The following is a 15,651-nucleotide window of genomic DNA, read 5'->3' on the forward strand; positions in this document are numbered from 1 at the left end:
AATCAGGATGTGTTGACCACATTCTGTGTCTTAATCAGTGGACGTACTCTTTGCCCTCTTGCCCTCTCTGCCCGCCCACAGGTTGAGCAAGGCAGCACTCTGGTCCAGAAGGGAGTTGGGATTCTCCACGCGGATCCTATTGATGTCATCCACACCAAACTGAAGCTCTCTCGCTAACTCTGCACAGCACAGCAGACAGACTCAAATAAAAATCACAAAACAGTCAACGGGGACTTACATATTTTTTTCTTAAGACACTGACCTGCCCAGCTTAAACCCAGTTGCTCTGATATCATGTTGATCTTGACTTCAGTCCTCTCCATTGCATTTACTGTGGCTGAAGACAAGAAAATCAAATCAGTTTAACAACTCTTGACAACCATCAGTCACCAACACAAACCAGGCACAACATTATAACTACTTGCAAAAGATCTGTTTCAAATATTTTGCCTTGAAAAAGATGTTCACTTGAAAATGACGCTTTCAAAGAGTCATCATTGTAATATCAATGTTATTAGTAAACAGTTCTACTGCAAACTAACCCATTATTACCTCTGCCAGCAGTTGAATTCATATGTCTGTGTCTGTATGTTTGTGTTCAAGACAATTTAAGAATGAATAAAGGGATCATTTTCAAACTTGCAGAATATGTTTGTCAGATGAAATAGAAGACCTGATTAAATTTCGTGTTAAAGAGGTCATCAGATGAAATGGACGACTTGATCAAATTTAGTGTTAAAGAGGTCAAAGGTCGGACAGGTCAGAAAAGTAATTACACAATGACTTGGTCACAGATTAGCCTATTTATATCAAATTTGAGTCATAGACTTCACTATCAGTTGACAAGACAGCTCCCACAAACATTGCGCTGCGCCTTCCCGTTTGGGGCTGACCCAGGCAGAACATTTGAGTGTCCCAAGAGTGATTTGGTGGAGGATTTAAGGTAATTATTATATAAAATAGCCCCTTGCATGCACTTTGAAACGTGGAAAAAAAATGCATGGAAAAAATTAGCGTAACTTCAGCTCGAAATATTTACGTAAAATGAATGAGAACTGCCTAACTTTAACCAAGAATTTAGTCTGTTCTATGTTCATATCTAGAGAAATTCAGGATGTACGTATTTATTTACAAGAATTTTCAACTTAAAAAGCTCTTTGTTTTTTGATGGCCGCCACATTGGATTTACACAATAGCGGAATTTTAGTTAGAAATATGTACCTAAAATGAATGATAACTGCCCGTTTTTTGTTTTTTTTTGCTTTTAACCAAGAATCTAGACTTTTCTATGTTAATTTCTATAGAAATTGTGGGATGCACCCATTTATTTACAAGAAGTTTCAACTTAAAAAGCTCTTTGTTTTGTGCTGGCCACCATGTTGTATCAATACACAGTAGCGTAAGTTTACATTCAAATGATCAGGTAATTTTCAGCCAACTGGCTGTTTTTTGGCAAAAAAAGTAGTAATTTAGACATTTCTGCATCTATACAAAAAAATAATCGCCTTTTACAGATTTTATTTTATGCAACATTTCAAGTTGCCCATATCGACGAGGGCCAGATAGCCGGCAAGACGTGCTGAGGTTATAGTGACATCGGCATTCAACCTAAATAAGTTGTGATTGTACGGTATATACAAAAATGCAAATTTAGCTTTTGTTGAGTAAAATTTGGATGATTCTGCATGCCTTTCTAAAGTATTAGGTTTCTGATGTGAAAATTGAGTGTTTCATTAGCTGTTGAAAACTTGCACGAAAAAAAAAAAAAATTAAGTGTCTATTTTGGGCAAAAACTGATATGTTATATATTGCTATTGCTCCTAAAACAATAGGTGATTATCTCTGCATTAGGTGATTTTTGTGCATCTAGTATAAAATTTGACGATTTTATAGCCATTTTAAATTTTGCAATAATAATTAGAGGTAATTGGGATTTTATTAGGGAACGACTTTGCATTGCACATGGAGACTCATATATGGCTAAGGGAGGTACCTGTTTAGGTTGCTAGCAGCTTTGGTTGTGAAAATACAATTGGGATTTTATTAGGGAACGACTTTGCATTGCACATGGAGACTCATATATGGCTAAGGGAGGTACCTGTTTAGGTTGCTAGCAGCTTTGGTTGTGAAAATACAGTATTTGAATTTTAGGTTTTTTAAAATAGGTCCTCTACGCATCGGCCCCGAGCCCCGTGTCCCATCAACTGATAGTGAAGTCTATGTTTGAGTAATGACATTTTGGGGGCATGAGAGTAAAGGTAAAATGCCCCACTCTACCAAATATGAAAATACGAAAACTAACTTCGAAGTTTATGACTGCTACGCATTCCAAAGGAGCAGGGAGAGGTAGCAAAAAACTGAGGAAGTTGAAGAATGCTTATTAAACTTCTGTTTGGAACATTCCACACTGCATTGACAAAGGCTAAATGATTATATTCTTTTCTACATAGAGCAGTGGTTCCTAACCTTGCCAAAGGTACCAAGTTCCACAGGTGCATTCACCGAACCCATCGCAATTTCATAATAAAACCATTTAAAAAAAACAAAAACAAATTCAAAACCGAGTAAGCTAACATCTAAGTGAATTCCTGTTCAAATTTTTTCCAGATTTGGGATTTACTACATATAATTTTGCCTTTTGCTGTTGATTTCCATGCTGGAAAATGAAACTCACTTCATTTCACACTGTTCCTCTTTACATTCGCATGTTATTGTTGCATCCTTGCATCACATACTACCGTATTTTTTGGACTATAAGTCGCAGTTTTTTTCATAGTTTGGCTGGGGGTGCGAATTATACTCAGGAGGGACTCATGTGGGAAATTATTAACACATTATCATATCATTTCACATGTTATTTTGGTGTTTTGGAGTGACACTAATGGTTTGGTAAACTTGTTAGCATGTTCTTTATGCTATAGTTATCTGAATAACTCATTATAGCTATGGCCATGTTCGCGTTCTGCCTTTGGCAATGTGTGTTCAATTGTATTATTGACTTTTTTATATTGAAATGCATGCCTTTAGTTTGTGGTGCTTTCACGCCCAAGTGGGGGCGCACTCGCACTTGTTTACGCAAAGAAGAGCGCTCACACGCCAGAAGAAGATGGACAGCTACGCAACGTCTAAGCGAATGGGCGAGAGAGAGAGAGAGAGAGAGAGCGAGAGAGAGAGAGAGACGTCTGCAAACCTACGTTCATTGTTTATGCTTGTAAAATACCTCTACAGAGGCACCGCCTGTGTGTATCACCTTTTCTGTTGTTGTTGTGTGTTTTTCACCCGCGATCAGACACTTAGAGCCAGTTGTGTGGTTGTTTGAACGATGTGCTAATGCTAGCGCATGCTAACCGTTTGCGTCATTGCTGTAATAGCAGTTAATTATCATTTATTTACGTTGATGCAAACTGTTTGGTACCGAGGCCGAAATTTATTAGTATTATTTCTATTTTTAGTTACACTCTTCAAATGAGGGTGTCATAACGACGGCCAAAATAAAGTCAGCAAATTATATGCACGTCAAGCATCGTCATTTGGGAGTTTAGCTTGCTGTACAGCCAGGACCGAGCCGGAGGGTCCTGGTGAGGACAGTATATTCGCTTTTCGTTGTTCATGCATCATTTAACATTATCATACTGTACACTTATTCAGCATGTTGTTCTCCATTGTATTCTTATATTTAATTGCCCCTCGAGATGACATATCTGCTCTATGTGTTGGATTTTATCAAGTAAATTTCTCTCAAATATGCGAATTATACTCGGGTGCGACTTATATATTTTTTTTCCCTCTTCGTTGGGCTTTTTATGGCTGGTGCGACTTATACTCAGGTGCGACTTATAGTCCCAAAAATACGGTATTTTCATGGCGTAAAATGAAGCAATTAAAAAAAAATTATTTACAGAGTTCACGTTATCTGTAGGTCTGTTATACTTCCTCATACCAAGTGCCAGTCAACCTTCCACTGAGCAAATCGGTTTCTCCTCCCATTAGATAGAGGGCTAGCAGTTGAAAGCAATAGAATAAAGCCTATAAATTGAGGATAAACCAGTCCAAAACCTCGTCTAAAACGCCACATTGCCTAGATTTAGTCAGCGTACAAAATAGCGCTCTGCATTTCTTAACCTTCACCAAACCCGAGGTTTACTCACCGAACCACTGGGGTTCAAAATCAAACCCCAATTAAGAACCACTGACATAGAGCGATGGCCAGACAAAATGAAGCTTCTCACTTTACTTCATCATGGTTTAGTGGCACCAAAGATACATTTGTATATTAAAAATGACTCCACTTTAAGTTTTAAATTGAATTGTTGAGTTTATCTGGGATTATTGGAAGACTTAAAAAATAAAATAAATATTTTTTTCCCATTTTTTAAGGCTGAACATATGACAATGTGTGCAAGTGCTCAAAATGTTGTGGTTGGTTAATGTGAGTGACTGGAGAGGAGTTTCCATGAAAAGTGCTTAAAGACATTCTTACCTGAACACAACTACTGCTCTGTCAGGATGAAATAAACAATAATGTTGACATAAAAATGGGCCGGAGAGAATCAAATTTGGGGTGCATACAAGTGCCAGCACCAATAATCATGATAGCATTCAGTAACTGGAAGTGCATTATAGCTGCACTGTGTCCAGTAGACAGAAAAGGCCTTTCTCCAAAAAAGTCCACCACCAGCAACAAATGACCAACTTAGTGTAGTTAAAGGGGATCAGAATCAGAAGCCCATCTGTCTTGCGCCACTGCGAGGTCCTGCCCATTCCCAGAGCTAAGCTATAGTACTGCTAACAGCATCTGCTGCCATGCCAGTGGAAATCGCAGTGGGGACACCAGTGCCATGCAAACCAATATCACAGGAGTCATTCATTTGTTCCAGGGCACCCAGAGAGCCAAACTATCTAGGTGTCGAGGAGCCATTTGGATTGTCAGAGGGGCCGTTGCATATCTTTTGGCAAAATTCCAATTTTCATTCATATTGAACTGCACTGCGGGGAAGATTGGGCGTAAAAATGAGCAGTGCATTTGCATCCAAGGCTCGGTCGTTGTGCCATGCGTGCACGTTAGCGATGGGAGGATATCGAGAGGGCAGAGTGGGGAGCGGAGAGCTTTGGGTAATAAGGACAGTGCAAAACTCAGTGCCGTCTCTGCTGTGGGTATTTCAGGAGACGGCTGGGGGTCGGACAATGAACTCACCCAAACCAGGCTCATTTAGAGCACTGTAGCGCTCTCTCAGGGCGAGAGGAGTTAAAGTTCTCCTGCGTTCTTCACTTCCAACGACCTGTGAGAAAAAATGTCAGAGTACAGATCAGACACTGTTGGAATTCAATTACAGTCTTGACTCTTTTCCGGACTATAAGACACACTTATATTTAAATGTTTGACTTGGCCTGTGACTTTTACTCTAGCATGACTTTTATGTTTTTTTTTCACACTGGCAACCACGAGGAGGGCTCTCGAGGCGTACCTTTTCTTATTGTTCCTCTTTTCCAGTTTGCATTTGTGCCTAATACCACTACTACTCGTGAGCTACTGCAGAGTTAGAGGAAATGCTGCATATGTGGAAGGTTGGGAAAAACATGACTACCTGAGAGGTTACATGAGTGTACTGGAAGCTGTAGCTAGACTGTGCTATAGTTTCAGTTGATCATTGAGCCAATAGCACGCCACAACTAACTGCCACAGTGACAGAGTCTGTTCAAACCCCAGTTAGAGAAGCGGAAGAACAAGAAAGACTTGTAAAACAACTGTTTTTATGGTATACAGCAGAATTATTTGCACCCTTTGTGATTTTGCAAGTTCACCCACTTAGAAAATAGGTAGAGGTCTGAAATTCCAATCATAGATGCATTTTACCTAATAAAGACATAATCTGAAGAAGAAAAAAAATATCCAGAAATCACATTGTGTGATTTAAAAAAAATAATAATTTATTTGTAATTTACTGGGGATCAAAAGTATTTGTACCCCTGAGAAAATCAGTGCTAATCTTTAGTGCAGAAGCCTCTCTATGGAATAACAGCGGTCAGACGCTTTCGGTAGTCCTTCACCAGGTTTTCATATATGGAAACATGGATTTTGGCCCATTCCTCCACACAAATCTTCTCTAGATCTGTCAGGTTTCGGGGCTGTCGTTGAGAAACACAAAAGTTTCAGCTCCATCCAAAGATTTTCTATTGGATTGAGGTCTGCGTTTTACGCAGCCACTCCTTTGTCAGCTTGGCTGTGTGGTTCGGATCACTGTCATGTTGGAAAATCCAGCCACGACTTATGTTCAAGTCTCTGACTGAGGAAGGGAGGTTGTGTCTCAAAATCTGATGATACATTTCATCATTCATCCTCTGCTTTATACAGTACAGCCGTCCTGTCCGCTTTGTCAAAAACAGCCTGAAAGCATGACGTTTCCACCCCCATACTTCACAGTAGGGATGGTGTTCTTGGGATTGTTCTTCTTCTCCCGCCACACAGAAAGAGTCATGTTTGCACCAAAAAGTTCTACTTCGGTCTCATCTGACCATTCTCCCATGACCCCTCTGCATCATTCAGATGGTCCCTGGCAAACTTCAGACAGGGCTTCACATGTACTGGCTTCAAATGGGGTATGGAAGGAAAAGAGTCGATTTTTCCTTGTTACAGGTTGTTTTATTCTCATAAAGAAGAGGAGATGATGAGACAGAATTCGGGAATAAAAAAAAGAACAAAGAATTTACACTTAAAGACAGACAAACAGATAAGACATATTGGTACCAGGTGAGAAAGAAAAGTGCCCCCAGCCTCTCCGTGCATAGACTTTTTCCCCCTTCTCGGGTAACTTGCTTGGAATGTACAACCCCCCCGCCCTGATCAAATTACATACATTGGTAAGTAGACAAAAGGGGCCTGTGTGAATATGTTAGAAAAGTAAGTGGCATTTTTCACGTGTGTTTATTGTGAATCAATGGAAATATATTTCTACAACCTTCTGAGCAATGCATGATTTTAAACCATTGCACCGTCGTGTTCTACTGACAGTAGCCTTTGAAACTGTGCAACCAGCTCTCTTCAGGTCATTGACCAGCTTCTGTCGTATAGTTCTAGGCTGAGCCCTTACTTTTTTCATCATGAGTGATGTCCCACGAGGAGAGATTTTACATGGAGCCCCAGTCCGAGGTAGATTATCAGTCATGTTTAGCCTTTTCCATTTTCCTACAGTTGCTGCAACTGTTGATTTATTCTCACCAATTCTCACCCTTTTCCAGCTTTGTGGAGCTCATTTTTTTTCTCTGGTGTCTTTTGAAAGCTCTCTGGTCTTGCCAATGGTAGCAGTTGGATTATGACTGACTGTGGGGTGCACATGTGACAATAATGAGCTCAAACGGGTGGTGGGTGGGTGGTTACTCATGGGGTGAAGGTAGATTTTTTTAAGGTAGACTGACAACTCTGTGAGTGTCATAATTATTGCTGATTCTTAGGGGTACAAATACTCATGAACCCCAGTAAATTTTTCCAATGTGATTTATGGATTTTTTTTTTCAGATTGTGTCTCTATGAGTGGACATCCATCTATGATTGAATTTTCAGACCGCTACCTATTTTCTGATTGATGAACTTGCAACTTCTGTTCCTCACTGTAAATACGTATATAGTAGGGTTGTTCCGATCATGTTTTTTTGCTCCCAATCCGATCCCGATTGTTTTAGTTTGAGTATCTGCCGATCCCGATATTTCCCGATCCGATTGCTTTTTTTGCTCCCGATTCAATTCCAATCATTCCCGATAATTTTTCCCGATCATATACATTTTGGCAATGCATTAAGAAAAAAATGAATAAAACTCGGACGAATATATACATTCAACATACAGTACATAAGTACTGTATTTGTTTATTATGACAATAAATCCTCAAGATGGCATTTACATTATTAACATTCTTTCTGTGAGAGGGATCCACGGATAGAAAGACTTGTGACTTTGTATATTGTGACTAAATATTGCCATCTAGTGTATTTGTTGAGCTTTCAGTAAATGATACTGTAGCCATGCCCAAATGCATGATGGGAAGTGGAACCATGACTGTGCGTAGCGCTACCAATTGATATATCTTCTCTGCGTTGGGAAATAACAAGGTGTTAAGAAAAAGATCCATTGCTACCTTGCTTCCCCACATTGCTTCCCATGATATTTCTAATCATAGGGAGAGGGATTGTAAGGCTTTAGCCAATTAAAAAAAGGCTCCAAAGGCTGCCAAAATTCACTCTACTAATTTTACGCTGCCTTTTATCTCTCTATACAGGTAAGACGGCGCCATTACAGATTGAGCGCGACAATGCGTGGGTGGGTCGTGCAGCACATGCATTAATTGCGTTAAATATTTTACATTTTTGTGATACATTTTTTAAAAAATTAATTACCGCCGTTATCGGGATAAATTTGATAACCCTACTTTAAGCCTAAACTAAAGACTCTGGATGAGTGTAACATATTATGTTTGTAACGTTAAATACAATTAGAAAACGATTTAATCAAAAAATATATATATATTAAAAAAAAGGCATGGCCGATATTTTTTTGCCGATTCCGATACTTTGAAAATGACGTGATCGGACCGGATCGATCGGCATCTCTAGTATATAGTTCTTTTCACCGTAGTTTGTTGTTAGTTTGACAAAAATATTTTTTAAAAAATGCAAAAAAAACCACACACACAAACACAAATAAAACATTTAACTCTCACAACCTAAGCCAGTATTTTACCATGAATTCACCGTTTTGTTTTTGTTTTTTTCCTAGTGTTTGTTTTTTACTCTTCATTGTGCATTTTTGGGATGTTTTGACTAAAAAATATATTTTAAAAGAATACGCAAGAATGTGTGCATGGTTAGGCCTTACCTTTATACACGGTGGCATTGCTATGTTGAGGTTGCATAGGACATGTTGTGCATCCTCATACTTGGTGCACTTCCTCAGGAAGGACAAGAAGCCAGTGGCATCCTTGTTACTATCTCTGACCTAACACAGGGGAAACAGGAAGCAGAGGAAGGGAAAAGAAGGTGTGATAGAGGAGGGGACGGGAGGAAGGCAAGAGAAGAGGGAGAGGAGAAAAAGAAAGTCAAATCAAAGGCAACATTAGACCCCACCACAATGTCGCAGGCACGTGGTGCAGTAGTAACATGGGGGCCAGAAGCAGGGGATGGAAGCAGTCCACAGGCAGGCGAGAGGGTGAGATTTACCTGCACTCTTTACCTGGACGTCTGTCAGACCAGACAGTTAGAGAGTGACCGCCAGAGAGAGAAAGAGAGACAGTGAGACAGACACAAACAGACGGGCAAGGCTGGCGAGGAATATGAGGGAGTCCCGGGACATGCAGAAGCTCTCACAAGAGAGTCATTACACAAAATCGAAGGCTGTGTATTCATCTGGTGGGTGCACAATAGTATAGCGTCACAACAACACAAAGACGTACATGGCAAAATGATAAAAGAAATGAATAGGAAATCAGAAAAACACGAATATGGTCACAAAAGAAAAAAGGATTATTACTATGAACAGACAAGAAAGGCCACAAAGCAGTAACGGAGAATTGTTATAAAACACAATAGTGTCATATCCTAATATAATACAGTTATTCACACTGTATCTGAGAGTGGTTCATGATGAAACTCAAAATCAACCCAAGTGTAAAAGCTGTTTTGTGAAGGAATAATATTTTTTGGCACTTAATGAAATGCTGACAATAGTAGATGAAATTTCGCAAATTTAAATGCGTCATTACAATTGAAACGGATCATTTTTGTTTAGTCTTTCCGTGCCATTGACGATGATGAATGTCCAATCATGTGGCTTTTTCATCTTTCTGCTGTTAATTTAGTTTTTCATTAGTGAACATTCAATCCTTTTGAACTGGGATGGTCGGCAGCGAATGAACGAACACTTCCAGTTCAAATGGATTAAACGTTTATCGCCATTAATAGCAGCCAATGAGTAAACAATTAATATGATCATAAATAGCATTTCTAGTCTTTTCAAGTCCAACACACATTAAATATAAATATTCCATTGCTGTAAGAGATGAGTGACCCGACTTCCAAGGTATCCATAATAAGATTTTGTGGGACTTGTATTTTGCTTTGACTTGCAAGCAAAACATTTTGATACAAATGGTGTATGGTGGCAGTGAACGCAATTTCGTTAGCATTGTGAACAAATTGTCAAAAAAAGAAGCACAAGCTGTATAATGCTACTTCCATTGAAAGTTTGACTTATGAGTGTCAAATGTACAAAGGATGCGTGTGAAAACTTCACAGAAAATCAATATGCGCACACACAACAAGCACATGAGTAATACTGTATCATCTTTCATACTGTCTAGGAAATTTGTTTACAGCATCTCTTCACTTTAATTAATCTGTGAGACTATTTATTTGCTTCAAATGCTTCTGTTTTGGTTATCAACGAGTTCAAAAGGCTCAGCCATTTACTTTTGAATGTTGAACTGCGTAATTACAGTTCCTATCAATGATTCCTTTCTGACAAAGGGATTTGCCTTCATAGGGTGACGCATCCAAGCAACTGGGATCCAGCATTTAAAAAGGCACTGAAGTCATTTTCTAATATATTAAATAGGGCTGTGAAACGATTAAAATTTTTAATCGGGTTAATTACAGCTTAAAAATTAATTAATCGTAATTAATCGCAATTAATCGCAATTCAAACCATCTCTAAAATATGCCATATTTTTCTGTAAATTATTGTTGGAATGGAAAGATAAGACACAAGACGGATATATACATACAACATACTGTACATAAGTGCTGTATTTGTTTATTATAACAATAAATCCACAAATGGCATTATTAACATTCTTTCTGTTTCAGTGATCCATGGATAGTAAGACTTGTAGTTCATAAAAGATAAATGTTATAGTTTCAAGTTATAGTAATTTTATATTAAAACCCCTCTTCATATTTTCGTTTTAATAAAATTTGTACAATTTTCAATCAAAAGTAGAGTTAATATAATAATAATAAGAATAAAAATAACAATAATAAGAATTGAGTGACCAACCAAACTCTGAGCAATGCCAGTTCACTTTGCATTGTTGTTTAGCTGTGTGAGAATAGGGCCTCATTACTACAGACTGAAGTGCTTTTCTTTTTGTGAACATTATTATTTTTTTGAGAGATAGCAATATTATTTTTGTTGTGCTTTCACTAAATGATACTTCTGTTTGTTGTGAAGGAGTTGCAGAAGCTTATGCTAATAAACGGCGCCGCCCAAAGAACGCCTGTGTCCACTCGCCTTTATAACAGATCTCTGTGCATATCTTACCCAAAATACAACAAGAGACACATAATTGCCACTAAAAGAAAGCAAACTTACCGAAATATGTGTGGAGCACAAAGCAACAGCATAAACGTCTCACAATTACTAATTCTCCCACTATTAGAAGGAATAACATTAGTATGGAACGGCGCTGCGCTGCCCCCAACACTCTTAATGTCCATAAACGGCGTCATTGAAATCTGTTTGAGGCAATGCGAGAGCGGCTCATTCAGTGCATGCGTTAATTGCGTCAAATATTTTAACGACATTAATTTTAAAAAAAAATTAACGCCCGTTAACGCGATAATTTTGACAGCCCTAATATTAAACTATTCCATGCATAGCGCATGCCCAGATTAAATTGTGTAATCTGTTTAATCTATGTAGTTTTTTGTTTGATAGCAATTGCATTTGCACCCGTCTCCTTGCCTGGTCCTCGACATCATATCGATATCTACTGTGCTTCGAGTCAGGACGCTTGCAAGACAACAGTTGACTTCCAGCCATCGTATGAGTGAGTTGGCGTCAAATGACTATATGTTTTCTTGAAGTAGAAAAATTAAAGGAATATCTCAGCGTTTTAGAACTAGGAAGTCATAGCGAAATCTTGCCTATCGACTGAAATATGCCTCTCTGTGCGCACGCAACACAGCTAAAGTCTATTCATAGACTTTACTATCAGTTGACAAGACAGCTCCTACAGACATCCCACACCGTCCTGTTGGGGGCCGACCCAGGCAGAGCGGAGTTGGCTTTTACTGTGGTAAACTCAAACACAAGCTGCGTGGAAACGCGGGATTTAGGTGGAAACAGGACGAATGTTTTACTGTGTACAAGCAGGCAGGATTGCCTCAAGAGTGGGTCGAGAATTCAACGTAATTATTATATAAAAGAGCTCTATGCATGCACTTTCAAGTTAAAAAGCTCTTTGTTTTGTAACGGCCGCCGCCACATTGGAATACTCAATAGCGTGATTTCAGCTCGAAATGTTTACATAAGTTGAATGATAACTGCCCGGTTTTTTGCTTTTAATCAAGAATCTAGACTGTTTTCTGTTCATACAGTGCCCTCCATAATTATTGGCACCCCTGAAAAAAATTTGTTTCACACAAAAATACACAAGGTCCCAGGCTTCAACTGGGACCGTGTGCTTTGGTCAGATGAGACCAAGATTGAGCTTTTTGGCAACAAACACTCTAAGTGGGTCTGGCGTGCCACGAAAGATGCGCATGCTGAAAAGTATCTCATACCCACTGTGAAGCATGGGGGTGGGGCAGTGATGCTGGGGGGCTGTTTCGCTTCCAAAGGCCCTGGGAACCTTGTTAGGGTGCAGGGCATCATGAATGCTTTGAAATACCAGGACATTTTAAATCAAAATCTGTTGCCCCCTGCCCGAAAGCTGAAGATGGGTCGTCACTGGGTCTTTCAGCAAGACAATGACCTTAAACATATGGCCAAATCCACACAGAAATGGTTCACCAGACACAAACTCAAGCTCTTCCCATGGCCATCTCAGTCCCCAGACCTTGTTTTGTTGGCAAAAGGGGGTTGCACAAAGTATTAACACCAGGGGTGCTAATAATTGTGACACACATTATTTGATGTCAAATAATTTTTTCTTTAAGTGGGATTTTTTTCCCCACTGAATGAATGCACTTGTATTGAAAGTTGGATTTTTCTCTTTTTTTCCATTAAGGTCCCATATTATTTGAATAAAAAAAAATTATTAGAAGCTAAAAACACATCTTTTTCAGGGGTGCAAATAATTATGGAGGGCACTGTATCAAAATTCCGGTGATGTACGCATTTATTTCCAAGAATTTTCAACTTAAAAAGTTCATTGTTTTGTGATGGCCGCCAAGTTGTATCCATACACAGTAGCGTAAGTGTACATTCAAATGATAAGGTAATTTTCAGCCAACTGTTCGTTTTTTTGGCAAAAAACTAGTAATTTAGACATTTCTGCGTCCATGCAAAAAAAAAAAAAAAAATCGTCTTTTACAAGTTTTACTTTAAGTAACATCTAAAAACGACGAGGGCCAGATAGGCGGCAAGACGTGCCTCTGTGCTGCTGAGGCAATAGTAACATCGGAATTCAACCTAAAAAAGTTGAGATTGTATATAGAAAAATGAAAATTTTGCTTTTGTTGTGTAAAATTAAGATGATTCTGCATGCTTTCCTCATGTATTAAGTTTCTGATGTGAAAATTGAGTAATTTATTAGCGGTTGAAAACTTAGTAAAATAAAAATAAAAAAACTAAATAAGCACTAAAAAAAATATAAATTGCTATTTTGGGCAAAAAAACTCATATGTTAAATATTGCTATTGATCCTGAAAATATAGGTAATTATTTCTGCATTTGTTGATTTTTGTGCATCTAGTGTCAAATTTGAGAATTTTATTGCAATTTTAAGTTTTGTTATTCTTGTATAAAAAATTATTGATCGGGATTTTATTAGGGAATTTTTTGATCTTGCTGCTCATGGAGACTCATATTTGCCTAAGGGAGGGGCCTGTTTTGGTTTTAGGTTGCTAGTGGCTTTGGTTTAGAAAACATTAGAATTTTAAGTTTTTGAAAATAGGCCCTCTACGGATCGGCCCCGAGCCTCATCAACTAATGGTGAATTCTATGGTCTATTTTTGTATGATTGTGAAATCGCGAAGTTTAACTTTAGTGCCCCTTTACTAAAGCTGTAAGCATAATTACACTTTAACATTGGGGATGTCTGCTCATTTTGAACTTAATGTTCGGCAGATGTGATCGTAAACGGACACAGAGACACCAAAGTTGGGTTTTGGGAAGCTCAACAGGTGCTCAGAAAGACAATTGATTCAGTGACCTACATGATACACGATTCACACCATAACATGAACAAAACACAGTAACATGAATGCTTTTCATGTCACGTAGAGACGGACCTTGACGGAAACAGGCAGCCGATTATCTCTGAAGGCTTGAAAGCTGAAGGTACGAGGCTGTTGCGTGGCTTTCCTTATTGGCACAAGGTTTCCAGAACATTCCAGATGCAGTGGCATACCTTCCATCAGCTTAAAAAAATAAATAAATAAAAAGAAGAAGCATGTAAAAACAGAAAGTACACCCATTATCTTTACATTGTGGGCCGCTAAGTATAGATTATTTACTATTTTTTTTACTCAGTGCTGACCTCGATGTCTCGGCTTCGCGCCACTTCGGTGAAATTTTCGTGCAACTCCAGCGTCTTGTCCATCTTGTCATCAGTCATGCAGTAACAACGCAAGCGGCCTTCTCGCGACTCGTTCATTTTTGCAAAGATGACAAACTTAGCCATATAAGGCACGGCCATCAGTTCCCGGTACAAAAGGTTGGCAAAGGTCACAGCTTCTGCTGTGCGGGGACAATCTGCTAGCCAAAATCTGTGGAAAAGAAAAAGCAGGAAAAGGGATTGCAGGATCATATTTGGTAGAACCGGGATGCAATGTCATCGCAAGCAAGGGTTCTCAAACTGGGATACGCAAGCAATAGCTAGGGGTGGTCCGCAAAACATTAAGCAATGTATTATGTATTATATTTAAAAAGTGCATCTCTCCAAACTGAGCATACTGCTCTCTTACCTATCTTAGTTTTGGAAAAAATCAAGAGGTCTGAAACTGAATGTTTTTTTTTTATCCGTTTGTTAAGGAATATTGTTCATTAAAATAAGGCTGTAATTTTAAAAGCAGGCATTTTTCTAGAATCAAAGAAATCCTGAAAATTAATTCATCAATATAATTTTTCCCCCTTTAAATTTTGACTCAAGATCATTATAATATGGCTTATTCTGGAAAAAGTACCAATCGGTCTACTAAAGTCTATCAGGATATACAGTATAAACATTGGACCAGCTTTCACTCGCTGGCCCAAACTAGTCACAACTAGCCCCCCCCCCCTTCTGCTGAACTCGTCAGCGCTGACGAGGTCGGGTTGGAGGGGGGGTGGGGATCTGGGGGTTAGCCACACGGTTGCTAACTAGAGATGTCGATGCCGATCGATCGGGTCCGATCAAGTCATTTTCAAAGTATCGGAATCGGCAGAAAAATATCGGACATGCCTTTTTTTAACATATATATATATTTTAATTAAATCATTTTCTAATTGTATTTAACGTTACAGACATAATGTGTTACACTCTTCCAGAGTCTTGAGTTTAAGCTTAAGGTAGGGTTATCAAATTTATTGCGTTAACGGCGAGAATTAATATATCACGTTACAATATTTAACGCAATTAATGCATGCACTGCATGACCCACTCACGCATTGTCGTGTTCAATCTATAATGGCGCCGTTTTACCAATTCAGTATATAGAGCTAAAAGGCAGCGTAAAATGAGT

The 15,651-nt window shown here is 38.8% G+C and overlaps 1 protein-coding gene across 10 annotated transcripts in view; it reads right to left on the minus strand.

The window, feature by feature from the left end:
- The window catches only part of ank1b (ankyrin 1, erythrocytic b), a 161,501-nt gene that overhangs the window by 36,034 nt on the left and 109,816 nt on the right, over positions 1-15,651 (minus strand). For all 10 annotated transcript variants that reach the window (XM_057819841.1, XM_057819839.1, XM_057819843.1 and 7 more), the window contains 6 exons: positions 14,469-14,697; positions 14,221-14,349; positions 8,867-8,986; positions 5,195-5,279; positions 263-337; positions 48-179 (listed from right to left, as the gene is read on the minus strand). In XM_057819841.1, coding sequence (XP_057675824.1) covers positions 48-179; positions 263-337; positions 5,195-5,279; positions 8,867-8,986; positions 14,221-14,349; positions 14,469-14,697 — 770 coding nt within the window. The remainder of the gene's footprint in view (positions 1-47; positions 180-262; positions 338-5,194; positions 5,280-8,866; positions 8,987-14,220; positions 14,350-14,468; positions 14,698-15,651) is intronic.

Source organism: Corythoichthys intestinalis, chromosome 17, assembly GCF_030265065.1.
Source record: "Corythoichthys intestinalis isolate RoL2023-P3 chromosome 17, ASM3026506v1, whole genome shotgun sequence".
Lineage (NCBI taxonomy): Eukaryota > Metazoa > Chordata > Actinopteri > Syngnathiformes > Syngnathidae > Corythoichthys > Corythoichthys intestinalis.